General features: G+C 42.1%; 1 protein-coding gene across 2 annotated transcripts in view; it reads right to left on the bottom strand.

Annotated features, from left to right (window-relative positions):
* Positions 1 to 13,789, bottom strand: part of LOC121297236 (E3 ubiquitin-protein ligase znrf3-like) — a 67,015-nt gene that overhangs the window by 9,566 nt on the left and 43,660 nt on the right. For both annotated transcript variants that reach the window (XM_041223405.1, XM_041223404.1), the window contains exons 3-4: positions 3,174 to 3,248; positions 2,302 to 2,433 (exon numbers count right to left, since the gene is read on the bottom strand). In XM_041223405.1, the coding sequence (XP_041079339.1) occupies positions 2,302 to 2,433; positions 3,174 to 3,248 (207 nt within the window). The remainder of the gene's footprint in view (positions 1 to 2,301; positions 2,434 to 3,173; positions 3,249 to 13,789) is intronic.

The following is a 13,789-nucleotide window of genomic DNA, read 5'->3' as shown; positions in this document are numbered from 1 at the left end:
CAATACACTACAGCACCACGAAATAGCAGAACCCTATACCTCGATAACATGCACTCTGCAATCCCGTTTGCACCTCATGGGAGATGAAACAACTGCAAGCTGAGAAACAGGATTGTGGGATCAGTGTTACTGTAGCTCACAAGATATGCATCTTTGCCTATTTTTACTGTTTCTTTCAAAGCCCTGCACTATCTATATAGAGAAGGGCATTACCCTTTTACAACGATCAACAGCAACAAATGCAGTGTACATTCCTACACCTAAACGTATAGAAACAATACTTATACAACATACGGTTTTAAAGGAGAGGAAAAAAAATTATGTTAGAGAAATCCCTATAAAATCGGGTTAAGCGCGATTCCAAATTGGCCTGATGGTCTGGCAGTTTAGTAAAGTGCCCATGTGGTGTCTCTCATGGTCCTGTCTAATCGGATGCCCCAAACGTCTGCCAGCGTTCCAATTCCTGCTTGTTCCAGACCAATCAAAGGAGGCGCTGGGGGCCCCTCCCCTTTCAGAGAGTCAAGGTTCTCCCTCTGAGCGCCGTGCAAAACTTGCACAGGCAATTCCTGTCTGTTCCAAACCACTACCTTGAAAACAATTCTTTTCATCTTCAATCCTTCTTATCAATCCATCACAGGGGGCAACAGAGCCCAAGGCAAAAAGAAAACCGCATCTATCCAGACACGACTGGATTTAATAAAAGAACAAACTTTCACAACTTATATAGCCTGGCCAGGAAACAAAGGATTAATCCTGTCTGTATGAAAAAGGGTCTTCAGAAATGAAACCACAAAAGATACATAAAAAAAGCTAGATCACTGAAAAATAAAAAATAAAATAAAAATACAGGGGGAAAACCCCACCAGAATTAACATTCAGACATTTTTATATGAAGCTAGACAATTAAAAAAAAAAGATGTTTTAGCATGCTTTAACTGTTCCCTACGTTTATTTTATTCTAACCTTGCTGTGACAAAAGGGGGCAAATACTGGTCTCAAAGTTCTGGGATTTTTATACAACTTCATTCTCCCCGCTGCCTTCTTTTCTTTCCACATTCCCTGGTTTTACAAACACTGCTGACCCCTTCTAGGCAGCGTACCCTGAGAGATGACTTAAATGAGCATGCGGCCATCCTGCAGCATCAAAGAGCCTGTTTGTGTGTGTGTGTGTGCGTGTGTGTGTGTGTGTGCGTGTGTGCGTGTTTGTTTGTTTGTTCGTTTGTTTTGCAAGCTGAACATAGCCCCCGGCAACACCTCCCCACAGGCCGCCCTTACCCTTGCTTCCCAGGGAGCCAACTCTCATTAAAAGAGCAAAACAAGAAACAAAAAGCCTGCCAATGCCAGTCTACCTGTCAGATTTCAACAACTATATACATGAGTGCTTGTACAAGTTATTGTTAATATGGACTAACCGTGAGCAGTGTTAAAAACGGAAGCTAATAAAAGCACTTTGTTTTTTAGGTTCTAAACTCCTGAACAGGCACCCAAATCTTTTCTTTATTCCTGGATGTTTGGAGCAATGCAATGTGCAGATCTCTATAGAGGAGCAGTAGCTGGTACTGGATCGCTTGTGATCACTGTGCACAGTCCAGTTCTTATGCAATGTGCAGATCTCTATAGAGGAGCAGTAGCTGGTACTGGATCGCTTGTGATCACTGTGCACAGTCCAGTTCTTATGCAATGTGCAGATCTCTATAGAGGAGCAGTAGCTGGTACTGGATCGCTTGTGATCACTGTGCACAGTCCAGTTCTTATGCAATGTGCAGATCTCTATAGAGGAGCAGTAGCTGGTACTGGATCGCTTGTGATCACTGTGCACAGTTCAGTTCTTATGCAATGTGCAGATCTCTATAGAGCAGCAGTAGCTGGTACTGGATCGCTTGTGATCACTGTGCACAGTCCAGTTCTTATGCAATGTGCAGATCTCTATAGAGGAGCAGTAGCTGGTACTGGATCGCTTGTGATCACTGTGCACAGTCCAGTTCTTATGCAATGTGCAGATCTCTATAGAGGAGCAGTAGCTGGTACTGGATCGCTTGTGATCACTGTGCACAGTCCAGTTCTTATGCAATGTGCAGATCTCTATAGAGGAGCAGTAGCTGGTACTGGATCGCTTGTGATCACTGTGCACAGTCCAGTTCTTATGCAATGTGCAGATCTCTATAGAGGAGCAGTAGCTGGTACTGGATCGCTTGTGATCACTGTGCACAGTCCAGTTCTTATGCAATGTGCAGATCTCTATAGAGGAGCAGTAGCTGGTACTGGATCGCTTGTGATCACTGTGCACAGTCCAGTTCTTACCTGAGGAGGCCGGTGCTGGATCCTGGCTCTCGCCACTTTCTGCTTGTTCACAATGTTCATGAGCTTCACGGCATCCACTCCTTTCACATACACCACAGGCCTCTTGAGTGGATCCTCCGAGCCTTGGTTCAACTGCAGAGCAAAGGGCAGGCTGTTAGAAGGAGCATCGAAACAAGCAGCTGTGTGAGTGGAGCAAGCTGAATCGGATTGTGTACCAGCAACTGGTGTTGCAATGCTGCAGCACTAACTTGTCAAGGGCATTCAGTCATCATATTGCAGGGCATTTCATTTCTAGATCTGTTACGCCTTCCCACAGCTGAGCTTTAGCCAACGTGGATTAACAGAACCAAATCTGCAAAAAGGGCTGATATACTTTCCTTTTTGGACTGATATTTCCTCAAACAACGGAGAGTCTCCACATGTAATTACATACTGCATGGGGTTAGAGTGCATTCCATGTGTATTTTAACCCATCAAGCGTATTCACATTCTGTAGCATACAGTACATAAGAACAATCAATATACAGCTGTCAGAAGGATCGTTTGAAAACAGAAGTCAATCAAGAGGCAAGCTGTAAAATAGTGCTGTTGTTGTCTCGCAGTCTACTGTGTGTACACACTAAACTCTTTAATTTAAATGTAAGGAATCACAAAATACGAAAGGAAACTACTTAAGAGTCCCCAGATACCCCCTTGTGAATGATGCAGATCCACATAGTGCTGTGTTAAACCAGCCTCTTGACACTGTGCTCCTATTGTACAGGGCGCCCCAAGAGACAAGCATCACGTTTGCATCACCCTAATGAAAAACAGGTCAGAACAGACATGCTGAATTTCCAAGACTGGCACGCACACACGGTGTAGAAACTCACCTGATCAATTGCATCAGGGTTTTCAGAGACATCGAAGATGACTGCAGTGGCTCCTCTTTGGACTGCTCTTTTTGCCTGCAGAAAATGAAGTAAAAATGGTGCTCTGTTAATGCAGGTCTTTACAACAGAAGGTTACAGCACACAGTGTAAATCCCACAGTTCTGTAACAGCACAGTCCAGTTCAGCGCAACAAGACTAAAACATGAAATGTTCCTGCTGCTCTTTCCAGGTTACTGATTCAGACTCAGAGTCAGCATTCTATATGATATACTCAAGATGGCATTTCAAAGCCATGCAGATACACTGCTGAATACCATGCTATGTGAGAACTGCACTGCTTTGCAATATTCAAATTAATATGGTCTCAAAGCATCAGGTCAGATCTGTATGCCATTTGTACTTATGGACTGCAGAAAAAGTAAACCAGCGTTACAGTCTGCAAGTTTTGGCAGAAAGTTTTTGAGGTAAACACGTCCCAATCCTATCCACTAGGGGTCACTCTTTGCTTTTTTCAAACCAAGTCATTCCATCCAGACTCGTTCATTAAATTCTACTTTCACTCTCCTCAGCACAAAGTGTAATAAAGAGAGTGCCAAGAGGAACACAATGCAACATTGAACCATTATTTTCATTGCTCAGACCTAACAAACCTCTACACTGTAGTCAGGGTCATTATTCAAATGCTAAGATTACCACCCAAAGGTGACTTTCACCCACAACACTGAACTCTTTATATTCAGTTTATTTAAAAACAAAAGACAGGATCTGACAAATATTCAGGCAAAAAAAAATAAAAACTAGCTCTACCATGACTTGAGTTTTTAAACCATGGAGCAGGTTCCTGTAGCAGGCTTTCCCAGTTTCACATGGAAATACTTCAGAATGCAAACGTGAAACGGAATAGTTCAGGGGCTTATAAAGCACAGATTCATCATAATGAAGAACAGACCTGCATTATTCCATGTGCTGCTTTGTCTTTCAGGTGAGGTGTTGTTGTAAGTGACTCTGCAGCTGATGCATAGCTCACACACCCTAGTCTCGTATGTAAAGCGCCTTGTGATGCTGATCCACTATGAAAGGCGCTATATAAAAATTAAAATTATTATATATTATTATACTTCCAAAGAAGCTTGTGCAGAAGTTGAAGCACAGATCTGTATCAGCACTATAGTAACTGTATCTACAGACTGGATATATTCTATTCCCAGTTTTGTGCACATTCAGAAGGCTCCATTCCTCGACTGCAGCCAGTCTTCTAGCTTCTAGAGCTTTGGAAGCAATGTCGTGATGCAGATCATGTTCATCCTGCATTATCAACGTTCACAGCTCGATTTTGGCTTCCTCTTATTTTAATACAAAACGTTTCCAGATCAAAGGCCCTCCAAGGGACGTGCCTTCATTCTCTTATCACTTGGGTGTCAGGAGGCTGATTTTATAATGAATTTGTTACAGCATGCCTTTGAAATTAACAAGTAATACGTGCAACCACATTGTACAGATTTCCAGGACTGCAGTTTAATTTGCTGCTTGAATAAGGAATTGCAGGCTAATACTCCAGAACTGTTACGATGCTAATTGGGCGTATTTTTGTGTGTGTTCAGTAGGGTTTTGTTCTTAATATTTAAGGCTGTGGCTCGCTATCCCATGTGGTTTGGTTCTTTAGCCCAGCTTCTGAAATGTCAGGCAGTATGGAAATATGCTGTAACGTACAATGCAGCTTTTCATGAATAATTCTTTAAAATGTCATAATGCAGAGGTACTGACACTCTCTGACTGAGCAGACTGCATCTAGCTGGTAGAACGATAACAATAAAAAGTAGCAATGTCTGCTAATAGTCATCATCTTAATAACCACAAAGATGTCAGATGTGTCAATAATCCCAGCGTGCTGCAGCAAGGGATTAAACATCCAAAGTGAAGGAGAGGGGGCGGAGCTACAGGGACTACAACTGTACTGGGGAGACTTTGTGACTCCCATCCTCCCAACAAGGACTGACATGACGACACAGCAATAGAAATACATCAGTAAGAGATTACATTTTAAAAAGGTCCGCTCTGAAAAACCACTGCACTGATGCTATTGGTTCAAAGTTACGCAAAAGGTTATATTGAATAAATGATCATCATAAAGAATGAATGTTTGCTCCACTCTTTTTAATTGTATTTGACATACGTAATGATGAATAAGAAGTAGGGAGAGAGCTCCTCTACAGTACTTCACCCTGCTGGAGCCCAGCAGTTAATAATGACTAGCTCTTGCTAAGATCTTATAGAAAATCCACTTTCAGGCAGCCCCTTGATGCAGGAACTTGCCGAATGACAGCAACAATTTCCTTTAAGGCACCTACCAGGCCACCCATTGCTATTTCCTGGCTCTTTGGGTTCCTCTCCCAACACCTTTCCAACAGAGGGATTGTGTGCAGATGTGCTTGGGGGAGGGTTCAGGGATGGGTACCATTTTGTAAGCAAAATCGATATTTTTTGGCAGAGTGGAAAATCAGAGTTCCAAGTCCAAGCTGCCCTGTTCAAGGCAAATGGATGATCTGATGAGGAAGTTAAAATACTTCAATCTGTGTATTGTTTCATTCATTTAGGATTCTGCATTACTCTTCATATTTGCAACAAAGGTGTAGCCATACCCCTCTGTATAGAAAATGACTTCTTAAAATAATACTACTACTGCTGCTACTACTAATAATAATGTTTGTTCATGCGTGTGCAGGCAGGGGCTCTTGGGGGGGAATAGGGGGTGCCTGTTCTAAAGTTAGCAGCTGTAACACTACACCACTGCTCATATCCAGTACAATGAAGTTGGAGGACCCTGTTTATAACACTGTGTCTCCACTCCCCCAGCTCAGAATGACATGAATCCAAAGGCAGTGTCCCTCTCTCGCCAGGCTTTTGTTCCAGCCTGGGCTGACCTTCCAGGTTTTCTTGGCAGGACATCAAAGTGGTTAAGCCGCAAACTCTCTCACTACAGAATGCAGTCAACGCCCCTCCCCCTCTGCACACGCACGCGCGCACACTCCCTCCGTCTCCCTCTCTTTAAAACACACACACCCCTTCTTTCAGAAAGCTGAGCAGGCCACAGCCTGTGCACTTGAAGTGCTTTTTAATCTCGCACACAGAAAACTAGCAGTGTATAAACACACCTGCAGAAAGGGGGAGGGTGAGTCTGCTAGGCTGTGCCATATGGCACATTCCTTTCACACCACAATAATGAGCTGTTCCACCAGGTTATCTTCCACCCCACCCCCCCCCACCCCCCCGCTCACTCAACTTTTAAAGTTACACAAGCATGCGTTTAAAATCCAGCTCTCTCTCACTCTCTATCCGCTGGTATAATGGAGGCATTAAACTGTGATTTTATATTGCCTCCTGGCTGTTCTGTGCATTAAAAGATGAACGTGAACTTTTATAACTTATCTATTAGGGTTTGATATATTATACTGTAAATATACACATATAGGTGCCAAGGTATTATTTTCATTCTCCTGCTATGAATAAACAATGCTTACAGCGTTGTAATTAACCCTTTTCTCCCTGGATACACTTCACATTCAGTTTTTAGTAATAAAAAAGTTTCTCAAACTTGTTACTCTTGTATGACTCGACTTTAATTAGATTTAGGTATGGGGACAAGCAGCCCAACCAGACTTACTTTTGACACACAAAACTTTTACAATTTAGTTAAAAAACAAAAAAACAAAAGACTGCTGACCAATTTTTAAATCATGTTAAAAGTTTAAGAATAAATAGAGCAAGATGATTTTAAGTCTTCACTATTTATTTGCTAGAAAACCCCTTTTAGTGTCATTGCACTTTATAAAGTGTTGGGCAGTAGAGATGTAAGAATGCCCTCCAGTCCAGTAAGAACACTAATCTGCACACTATCTGAGTGTGTCCCCAAATGCTGACCTTTCTAAATCCAATAAATGGAAGCTAAGAGAGCCCTGGATTAGTGCAGTCAGTGCTGTGCTGCACACACAGGACCTACAGTAGGCCACTGCTTCACAGCCTACTGCTACACACTATGCTGGCTCACTACAGACCTCTCAGGCTCCAAACACATGTACAGACATTATTAAATCATGCTTAATAAACTCCATTGCACTGGTTAGTACTGTTAAAGACATCAACAGTTAGGACATAATGGGTGGACATACTTTAAGGTTGCATGGAATTGAGTCCCCCCTCCCCACCTTCCTACATCCCCAACTTACTCTCCCCACCTTACTCCCTTCCTCTCTTAATCCCTCCCAACCTTGTACAAAATGTAAGCAATTTTTTATACCACTTAAAAGGCCATGCAACTTGAATATTCAATTTAGAATCTTGCTAACGAGGATTCTCAGTCCTCCAGCTTCTTGCACCCAGGTAAACAGAGAGATGTTTCTAAAGGAATACAGTTTAAAAATAACTCAGCTCAACACAGCGGACTAGTCAATTGGTCCCAGTCCCAGGTCTGACCCAACATTTCTATAAAAGAAACGCAAACTATTTATTTAAGTATAATAGTTTGCAAAGCATAAGGCTGAAAGAGATAAACAATACAAATCCCTTTATGAGCAGGGAGCCACATTTCATTTCTACGTGACGAAAGTTGCATTTCTATTATTGGTTTCATTCTGGTTTGGTTTATAAAATGAAGTACTGAGAACAGAATAAGTTTACTCTCTGATGCAACAGCAAGTACAACAATCTGGACTTTGAGTGGCCTTGGTTTCAGCAAGATTAAGCTAACAATAAAAAAGAGGGGCTGTTCCCTTTGACTGTTTGGTAGCCCTCCATGGTATGGCTTGTTAAATGTTTACAAGTCAGATTTACTGGCCCCATGGTTAAAATATTTAAGATGTTAAATTGGGTTACAGAGAGGCTAAGCTCCCATTAACCTCTAAACTTACAACCACTTGTGACACAACCATCTGTGCAGAACTGAGCTGTACCCATCCAATCCCTGCAAAGGCCTGTGCGTCTGCCTAGCACAGCAAGCGATGTACAGAATAGTGGCTGTTTGAAATGAGTTCCATGGTTTCTTGTTGGTTTCCGAGTCCTGGGAGAGAAGGTGAGGTTTAGTGTGCAGAATGGAAATCAGAAGGGGTTAAAAGCAGTCATTTCTCCAGCAGTGGATCTTTAACCATCAAGCTCTGTACAGACTCTGGACTTGGTCAGTCTCCATGCTCATCCAGCCCTGCTCAGACAAGCAAGCTGATTTGTGCCAGAAGTGATAGGAGTTTGTGTGAGGACATCTGATCTGAAGGGCCACAGCCAGGAACACCAGAGCTCCTTTGAGCTGCCAAAGTAATGATGATTTCTACAGGGAACACACTTACTCAAATCACTTGAACTACGACTGCTGATTGCACCAAAGCTTATAAAACAGTCCATTCAACACACTGCAATGAAAACAGATCAATGTGGAGTGATGAAAAGGCACAACAACAACAATTACATTCAGAAAATAAAACAAAATTTTTTATTTTTATATATATATATATATATATATATATATATATATATATATATATATATATATACACACACACACACACACACACACACACACACACACACACACACACACACACACACACACACAAAGAGATATACAGAATAATCATAAACACCATAAATCAATTAAGAGCAGCAATCACTTTGACAGCCACCAGCTGAACCAATGTGATCAGAATTCCATGACTGCGATGCTCAATCAGCTAGACGTGCTCATTTCACACATGGCTCCTAAACGCAAAAGATCCAGCCCTTGTTTTGTGGATTCACAGTACTTTCATTGTGCTGAAAAGGGGCTGCTGGCTCTTTAAAAAGCTGTAAAAAGGCAAATGCTGTGACCTAGTTTGATAGTGATTCTCCCCGATGTGTGTAACACAGCAGAAGGGAACACTATCTGTGAAGGGCAGTCATGTCACTATCAATGTATACAGTGGAGTGACATCGCTTACAAAACATGACAGGAGAGTTTTTTTTATAGCCTTTTCCCCCCACAGAGGTGAAGAAAAGAGGATGGAGATAAAACAAACAAACAAACAAAAAACAAACTAACAAAACAATGACGCTTATCCTATTTAGGTAGTTCTTGGAGGCATTGTATTATATTTACAAAAGTTATTTCTAATCTTGCGCATCCCGCTGGCCAATTACACTTGCTGACACGTCCAACTGAGACGCCAATCACGCTGAAGCCTTGTGAAGTAGTGCAGAAATCATTACCGGCCAAGCACCAAGAATCTAACCAGAGAGCTGTGGAGAAAGTCCTAATGCCAGCGTGGGCTACCAGCCGTCATGGCTAAACAGACTCTTGAAGATTGATATTATTAAATAAAAAGCTGTCACAATGCCCTGGCATTGGGAGGGATACTGTACGTGTTGAGAATACAACAAAGAGCTTGAAGGGAAATGCTGCTCGCCATCAAAAGCACAAGGAATGTATTAATGAAAGACTCTTCCAGCTTTACCCCCTCCACAGGGAGAGACATGAATGCATTCCGAGGGGAGGGGCTGGCTGTTCATCATATCAGGAGCTTTTAGAAGTGTCACATTTCCACTCTGACAGGAGGATATGACAAGCTTGGAAAGTCCTGCAGGGGGGACAGAAGGGGACAGGGCACTCATTTATCCAAAAGTGTTTTTTTTTGTTTCACTTTTTATTTTATTGGAGATGTATTAATGCATTTACAAGTGGGGAGGAGGGCAGTGAACCTGTGACAGGTAATGATGGTTTTAAAGAAATTTAAAAAAAGAAAAAAGAAAAGCACTAAATGTTTACCAGTTTGTTCCTCACATGCTAGGACACGGTCACACCTGATTCAGGGCTTTAAAGACCGTCCTGTAGTCCTGACTTGGCTTGTTAAATCAGCAGGTTTCACAAAATTAATTATGTTTTTTTTTTTTTTTAAAGATTGGACGAAAAAGAATCTGCGGAATGCTGGAGTAATTATTTACCATTGCCCAGCGATTTTCCCTACATTTCCCAGGCACTGCCTGGGCTGCTGTGGACACATGGCTGACCGCAGGAGGGCTCTGATGCAGCCTTTAATGGTGGTATGGCTCCTCTCTCTGCCATGGCCCAAGCACACCATGTAATGCTGCTATTCAACTGCAATTTCACCCTGCATGTGCGGTAGGGGCATCAGCGAGGGCCACTTGGCAAGCAAAGAATCATTAAAAAAAGTGAATGGAGCCAACAGCTATGACTCTAGTTACCAGATTTCTCAGACACATGGTACGGGTATAACACAGTAACAAAGTATGTCTTTACAGTAAGAACACACTCATACTGGAGAGAAGCTGCACGCTGACCTCGTTCCTGAAGTCTTTACAGTCAGAACACATTCATACTGGAGAGAAGCTGCACGCTGACCTCGTTCCTGAAGTCTTTACAGTCAGAACACATTCATACTGGAGAGAAGCTGCACGCTGACCTCGTTCCTGAAGTCTTTACAGTCAGAACACATTCATACTGGAGAGAAGCTGCATGCTGACCTCGTTCCTGAAGTCTTTACAGTCAGAACACATTCATACTGGAGAGAAGCTGCACGCTGATCTTGTTCCTGAAGTCTTTACAGTCAGAACACATTCATACTGGAGAGAAGCTGCACGCTGACCTCGTTCCTGAAGTCTTTACAGTCAGAACACATTCATACTGGAGAGAAGCTGTACGCTGACCGCGTTTCTTCTTGTTTATATAAGTGGATGGCAATGTGCCAGGTTCTGTCTTTGTTGCAATAAGGCGACCTTGCACAATAACAGACTGCACATGTGCTCCTTAACTTATTATCAATCATCTTTGTAAGACTAACTTACCCTCCCCACCTCTATGAAAATAGCACTCGCTAGAATTCCATACTGATAAATAAGGTAAGAACATTCAATTACAGACAAGGAAATAATACAATTCACGACTGAGGAAAAAGGAATGAACAATGAACAATTACACTCAATATGCAGTTACCAACGTATTAGACAAGCTTGCAGAACAGTCATTGACAGCGACAGCACAAGGCCATTTAAAAACAGGGATTTCTGAGAGATAAATCAGCTGTTCACATGGTGGTGTTTTTTTGTAAATAAAACCTGTCATTCTCTCACTTGATGAAGCCCCATTCTGGGGCTCAGGCAGCACTATATTAATTAAGGTGTTGGAATGTGTTTTGCTTTTTCATGGAAGGGGAATTCACACTGGAGCCAAAGAAATGCCTCTGGGAGCCGTCCCCCACTGTGCCCTCTGTGGGCTGTGTTAAAAGTTCAACCGTGTTTCTTATACATGACTGAGCACAAGAAAAGTAAACAGTTTCTTAAATAATTTACATACGAGAAGGCGGTTCCAGTGTGTTTATGAAGCTTGTGTGTGCGTGTTTCTGTGTGGGGGTGTGTGTAAGTGAGTGAGTAAAGGGGTCTTGTTTTGTCCCCCTCTGGTCAAACAGGATGCAAGAAGAATAAGATAAAAATAAGCCCCAGGACCCCCTCACCCCCCTCTATGCCAATCCAAGATTCCAAAACAATTGCTAATCAGGCTGGGCAGAGACCTTAAGCTTGTAATTGATGAGGCCTGATGGAAACTAGACAGCCGGTAATGGACAACTGCTAATTAAATTTCCTCTTGCGTTTCTGGCAGTTCCGTCTTCCAGCCCTGTCCCCGTCCCGTCCCGTCCCCCCGAGCCCCCGAGCCCCCGAGCCCCCGAGCCCTTCCACCTCGTGTTCAAAGACCAAACAAACACTCTTCCTGTTTGTTTCTTTATGATAACGGACAGACCTGCTCCACCTTAAAACAGATGAATCATACTCTAACTTCGAACGATTAGGAATGATTTTAAAACACCCTGAAAAGTGGGATACACTTGGAAACGTCTGAAACAAAAAAGAATAATAATAAATAAATGCCCTTATCATTTCTTTAATAAGAAAACTCGTCAATAACAGAGTTCCTCATCAGTATAAAATCATTTGCCTACAGCAGACTGGAAAGAATTCCCAGTAAACAGATGACCTCAATAAATTGTTAAGCAAAGGACTAGTGGTCCCCATATAACCAAAAGATCACCTTACAGGGTGCAGTTCAGCAAGCAACGATACTTTGAACTGCGAGAGATGCCTTTTGGGCAAACCCTGTGATGTGATTAAATGTGCACATCAAATAAGCACATAATCTACTGGAATGTGCTTGATAGCAGCGTTTTCAAAAGCCTTTTTTGTTCAAAAAGAACATTGCTTGCACTGCAATTAACATTACACCAGTACAGGCACAACTAAGAAAGAATGTTTTTTAATCATTCCTGTTATTAGAAATAAAATCTCGTTTGAAAAACATATATTTATTCCTGCCCGCTAAAACAACCATGCATAGAAACCTCGGCGATGATATCAACTTTAATTGTAAAAATAAATACAGATTAAAAAGGGCAACTTTGTAAAGGTGTGCATTGTCTCCAATGCCTCTACATTAACAGGAGAGGTTACTTATTAACAGATCACAGGCTTTCATCTGTTAGTGTACAGTTCAGAAGCTACTATGCCAACATCGATCCAGGCTGCGATTACAATCCAACTTTCAATTAATAAGCCCAGCAACTGAAAGAAAATCCCCGAACTCCTGCAATTCACAGCTGGCAAGAGTTCTCTTCAGCAGGCAACGTATAAAATAACAGACAGATCTTTAATACAGATCTTAATCCAGATCAAAGACTGCACTGTTATTTCTGTAACTCTTGACAGCAGTGCCAGTGCAGTCCAGCTGCATTACAGTGTAGTTTCACTGCTTTTAATGAACTCTCCCTATCACCGTGAATCCTACTATATCTGACACTTGCATACTGTTTAATTATAATGCAATGCCATCATAAAACTACACTATAAACAAAACAGCCCAGGGTTCTGATACAGTATTTTAAACTGATAGAGTACTGCAAAAAGAATGAGCCATTAATATGATGCAAAAAGATAGAGATTCAGTGTATCCAAAACGGTCACAGGTCGTCACACAGTACAGCCGTGACTCAAAAGAAGGAGAACTTTGATAAAGCAGCAACTCTAAAAGTCTATTTTTGGTCCTAATTTAATATATGAAACAGTGACGGCAGTAGACTGAATTGACCTGTAAATGTGTTTTAAAGGTACAATTTCAGGTACTACAGGTGACTCCCAGCAACCTTGAATACATGCAGAATGAAACTAATGCAAATGTCTCTACGAGAGGCATGTATGAATGTATATGAATACCATGGAGACAGATAGTAAACCCTCTTTTAGACAGGATTCTTGTCTGCGCTGCTGTAAAAGTGAAGGGTTCCTTGTTGAGATGTGTGCAGCCCCTCAGGGGTTAACAGCTCCCAGGAAAGAGGACACTTCCAGAGGCAGCGTCCTGGCCAGCTGCTGAGAGCCCAGGGAGAGCTCTCCCTTCCAGGAGCAGATTCCATTACAAAGGACATGGAGCCTCTTTCATGCAAGCACAGACAGAGCGTCCCGGACTGCTTCAGGGGAGAAGATTAGGAGAATAAGAAGGTAGGCTGTATCCCCCTTTAATTAGGGGCTCCAAATTGCCTGCTATAATTATACAACTTGAATGCTCAAATGCAATTCTTTTTTTCTGTAAAAATTGTCTT

This window comes from Polyodon spathula, chromosome 22 (assembly GCF_017654505.1).
Source record: "Polyodon spathula isolate WHYD16114869_AA chromosome 22, ASM1765450v1, whole genome shotgun sequence".
In the NCBI taxonomy this organism is placed as follows: domain Eukaryota; kingdom Metazoa; phylum Chordata; class Actinopteri; order Acipenseriformes; family Polyodontidae; genus Polyodon; species Polyodon spathula.
The sequence above is the reverse complement of the archived record's forward strand: the minus strand, read 5'-3'. Positions and strand labels throughout refer to the sequence as shown.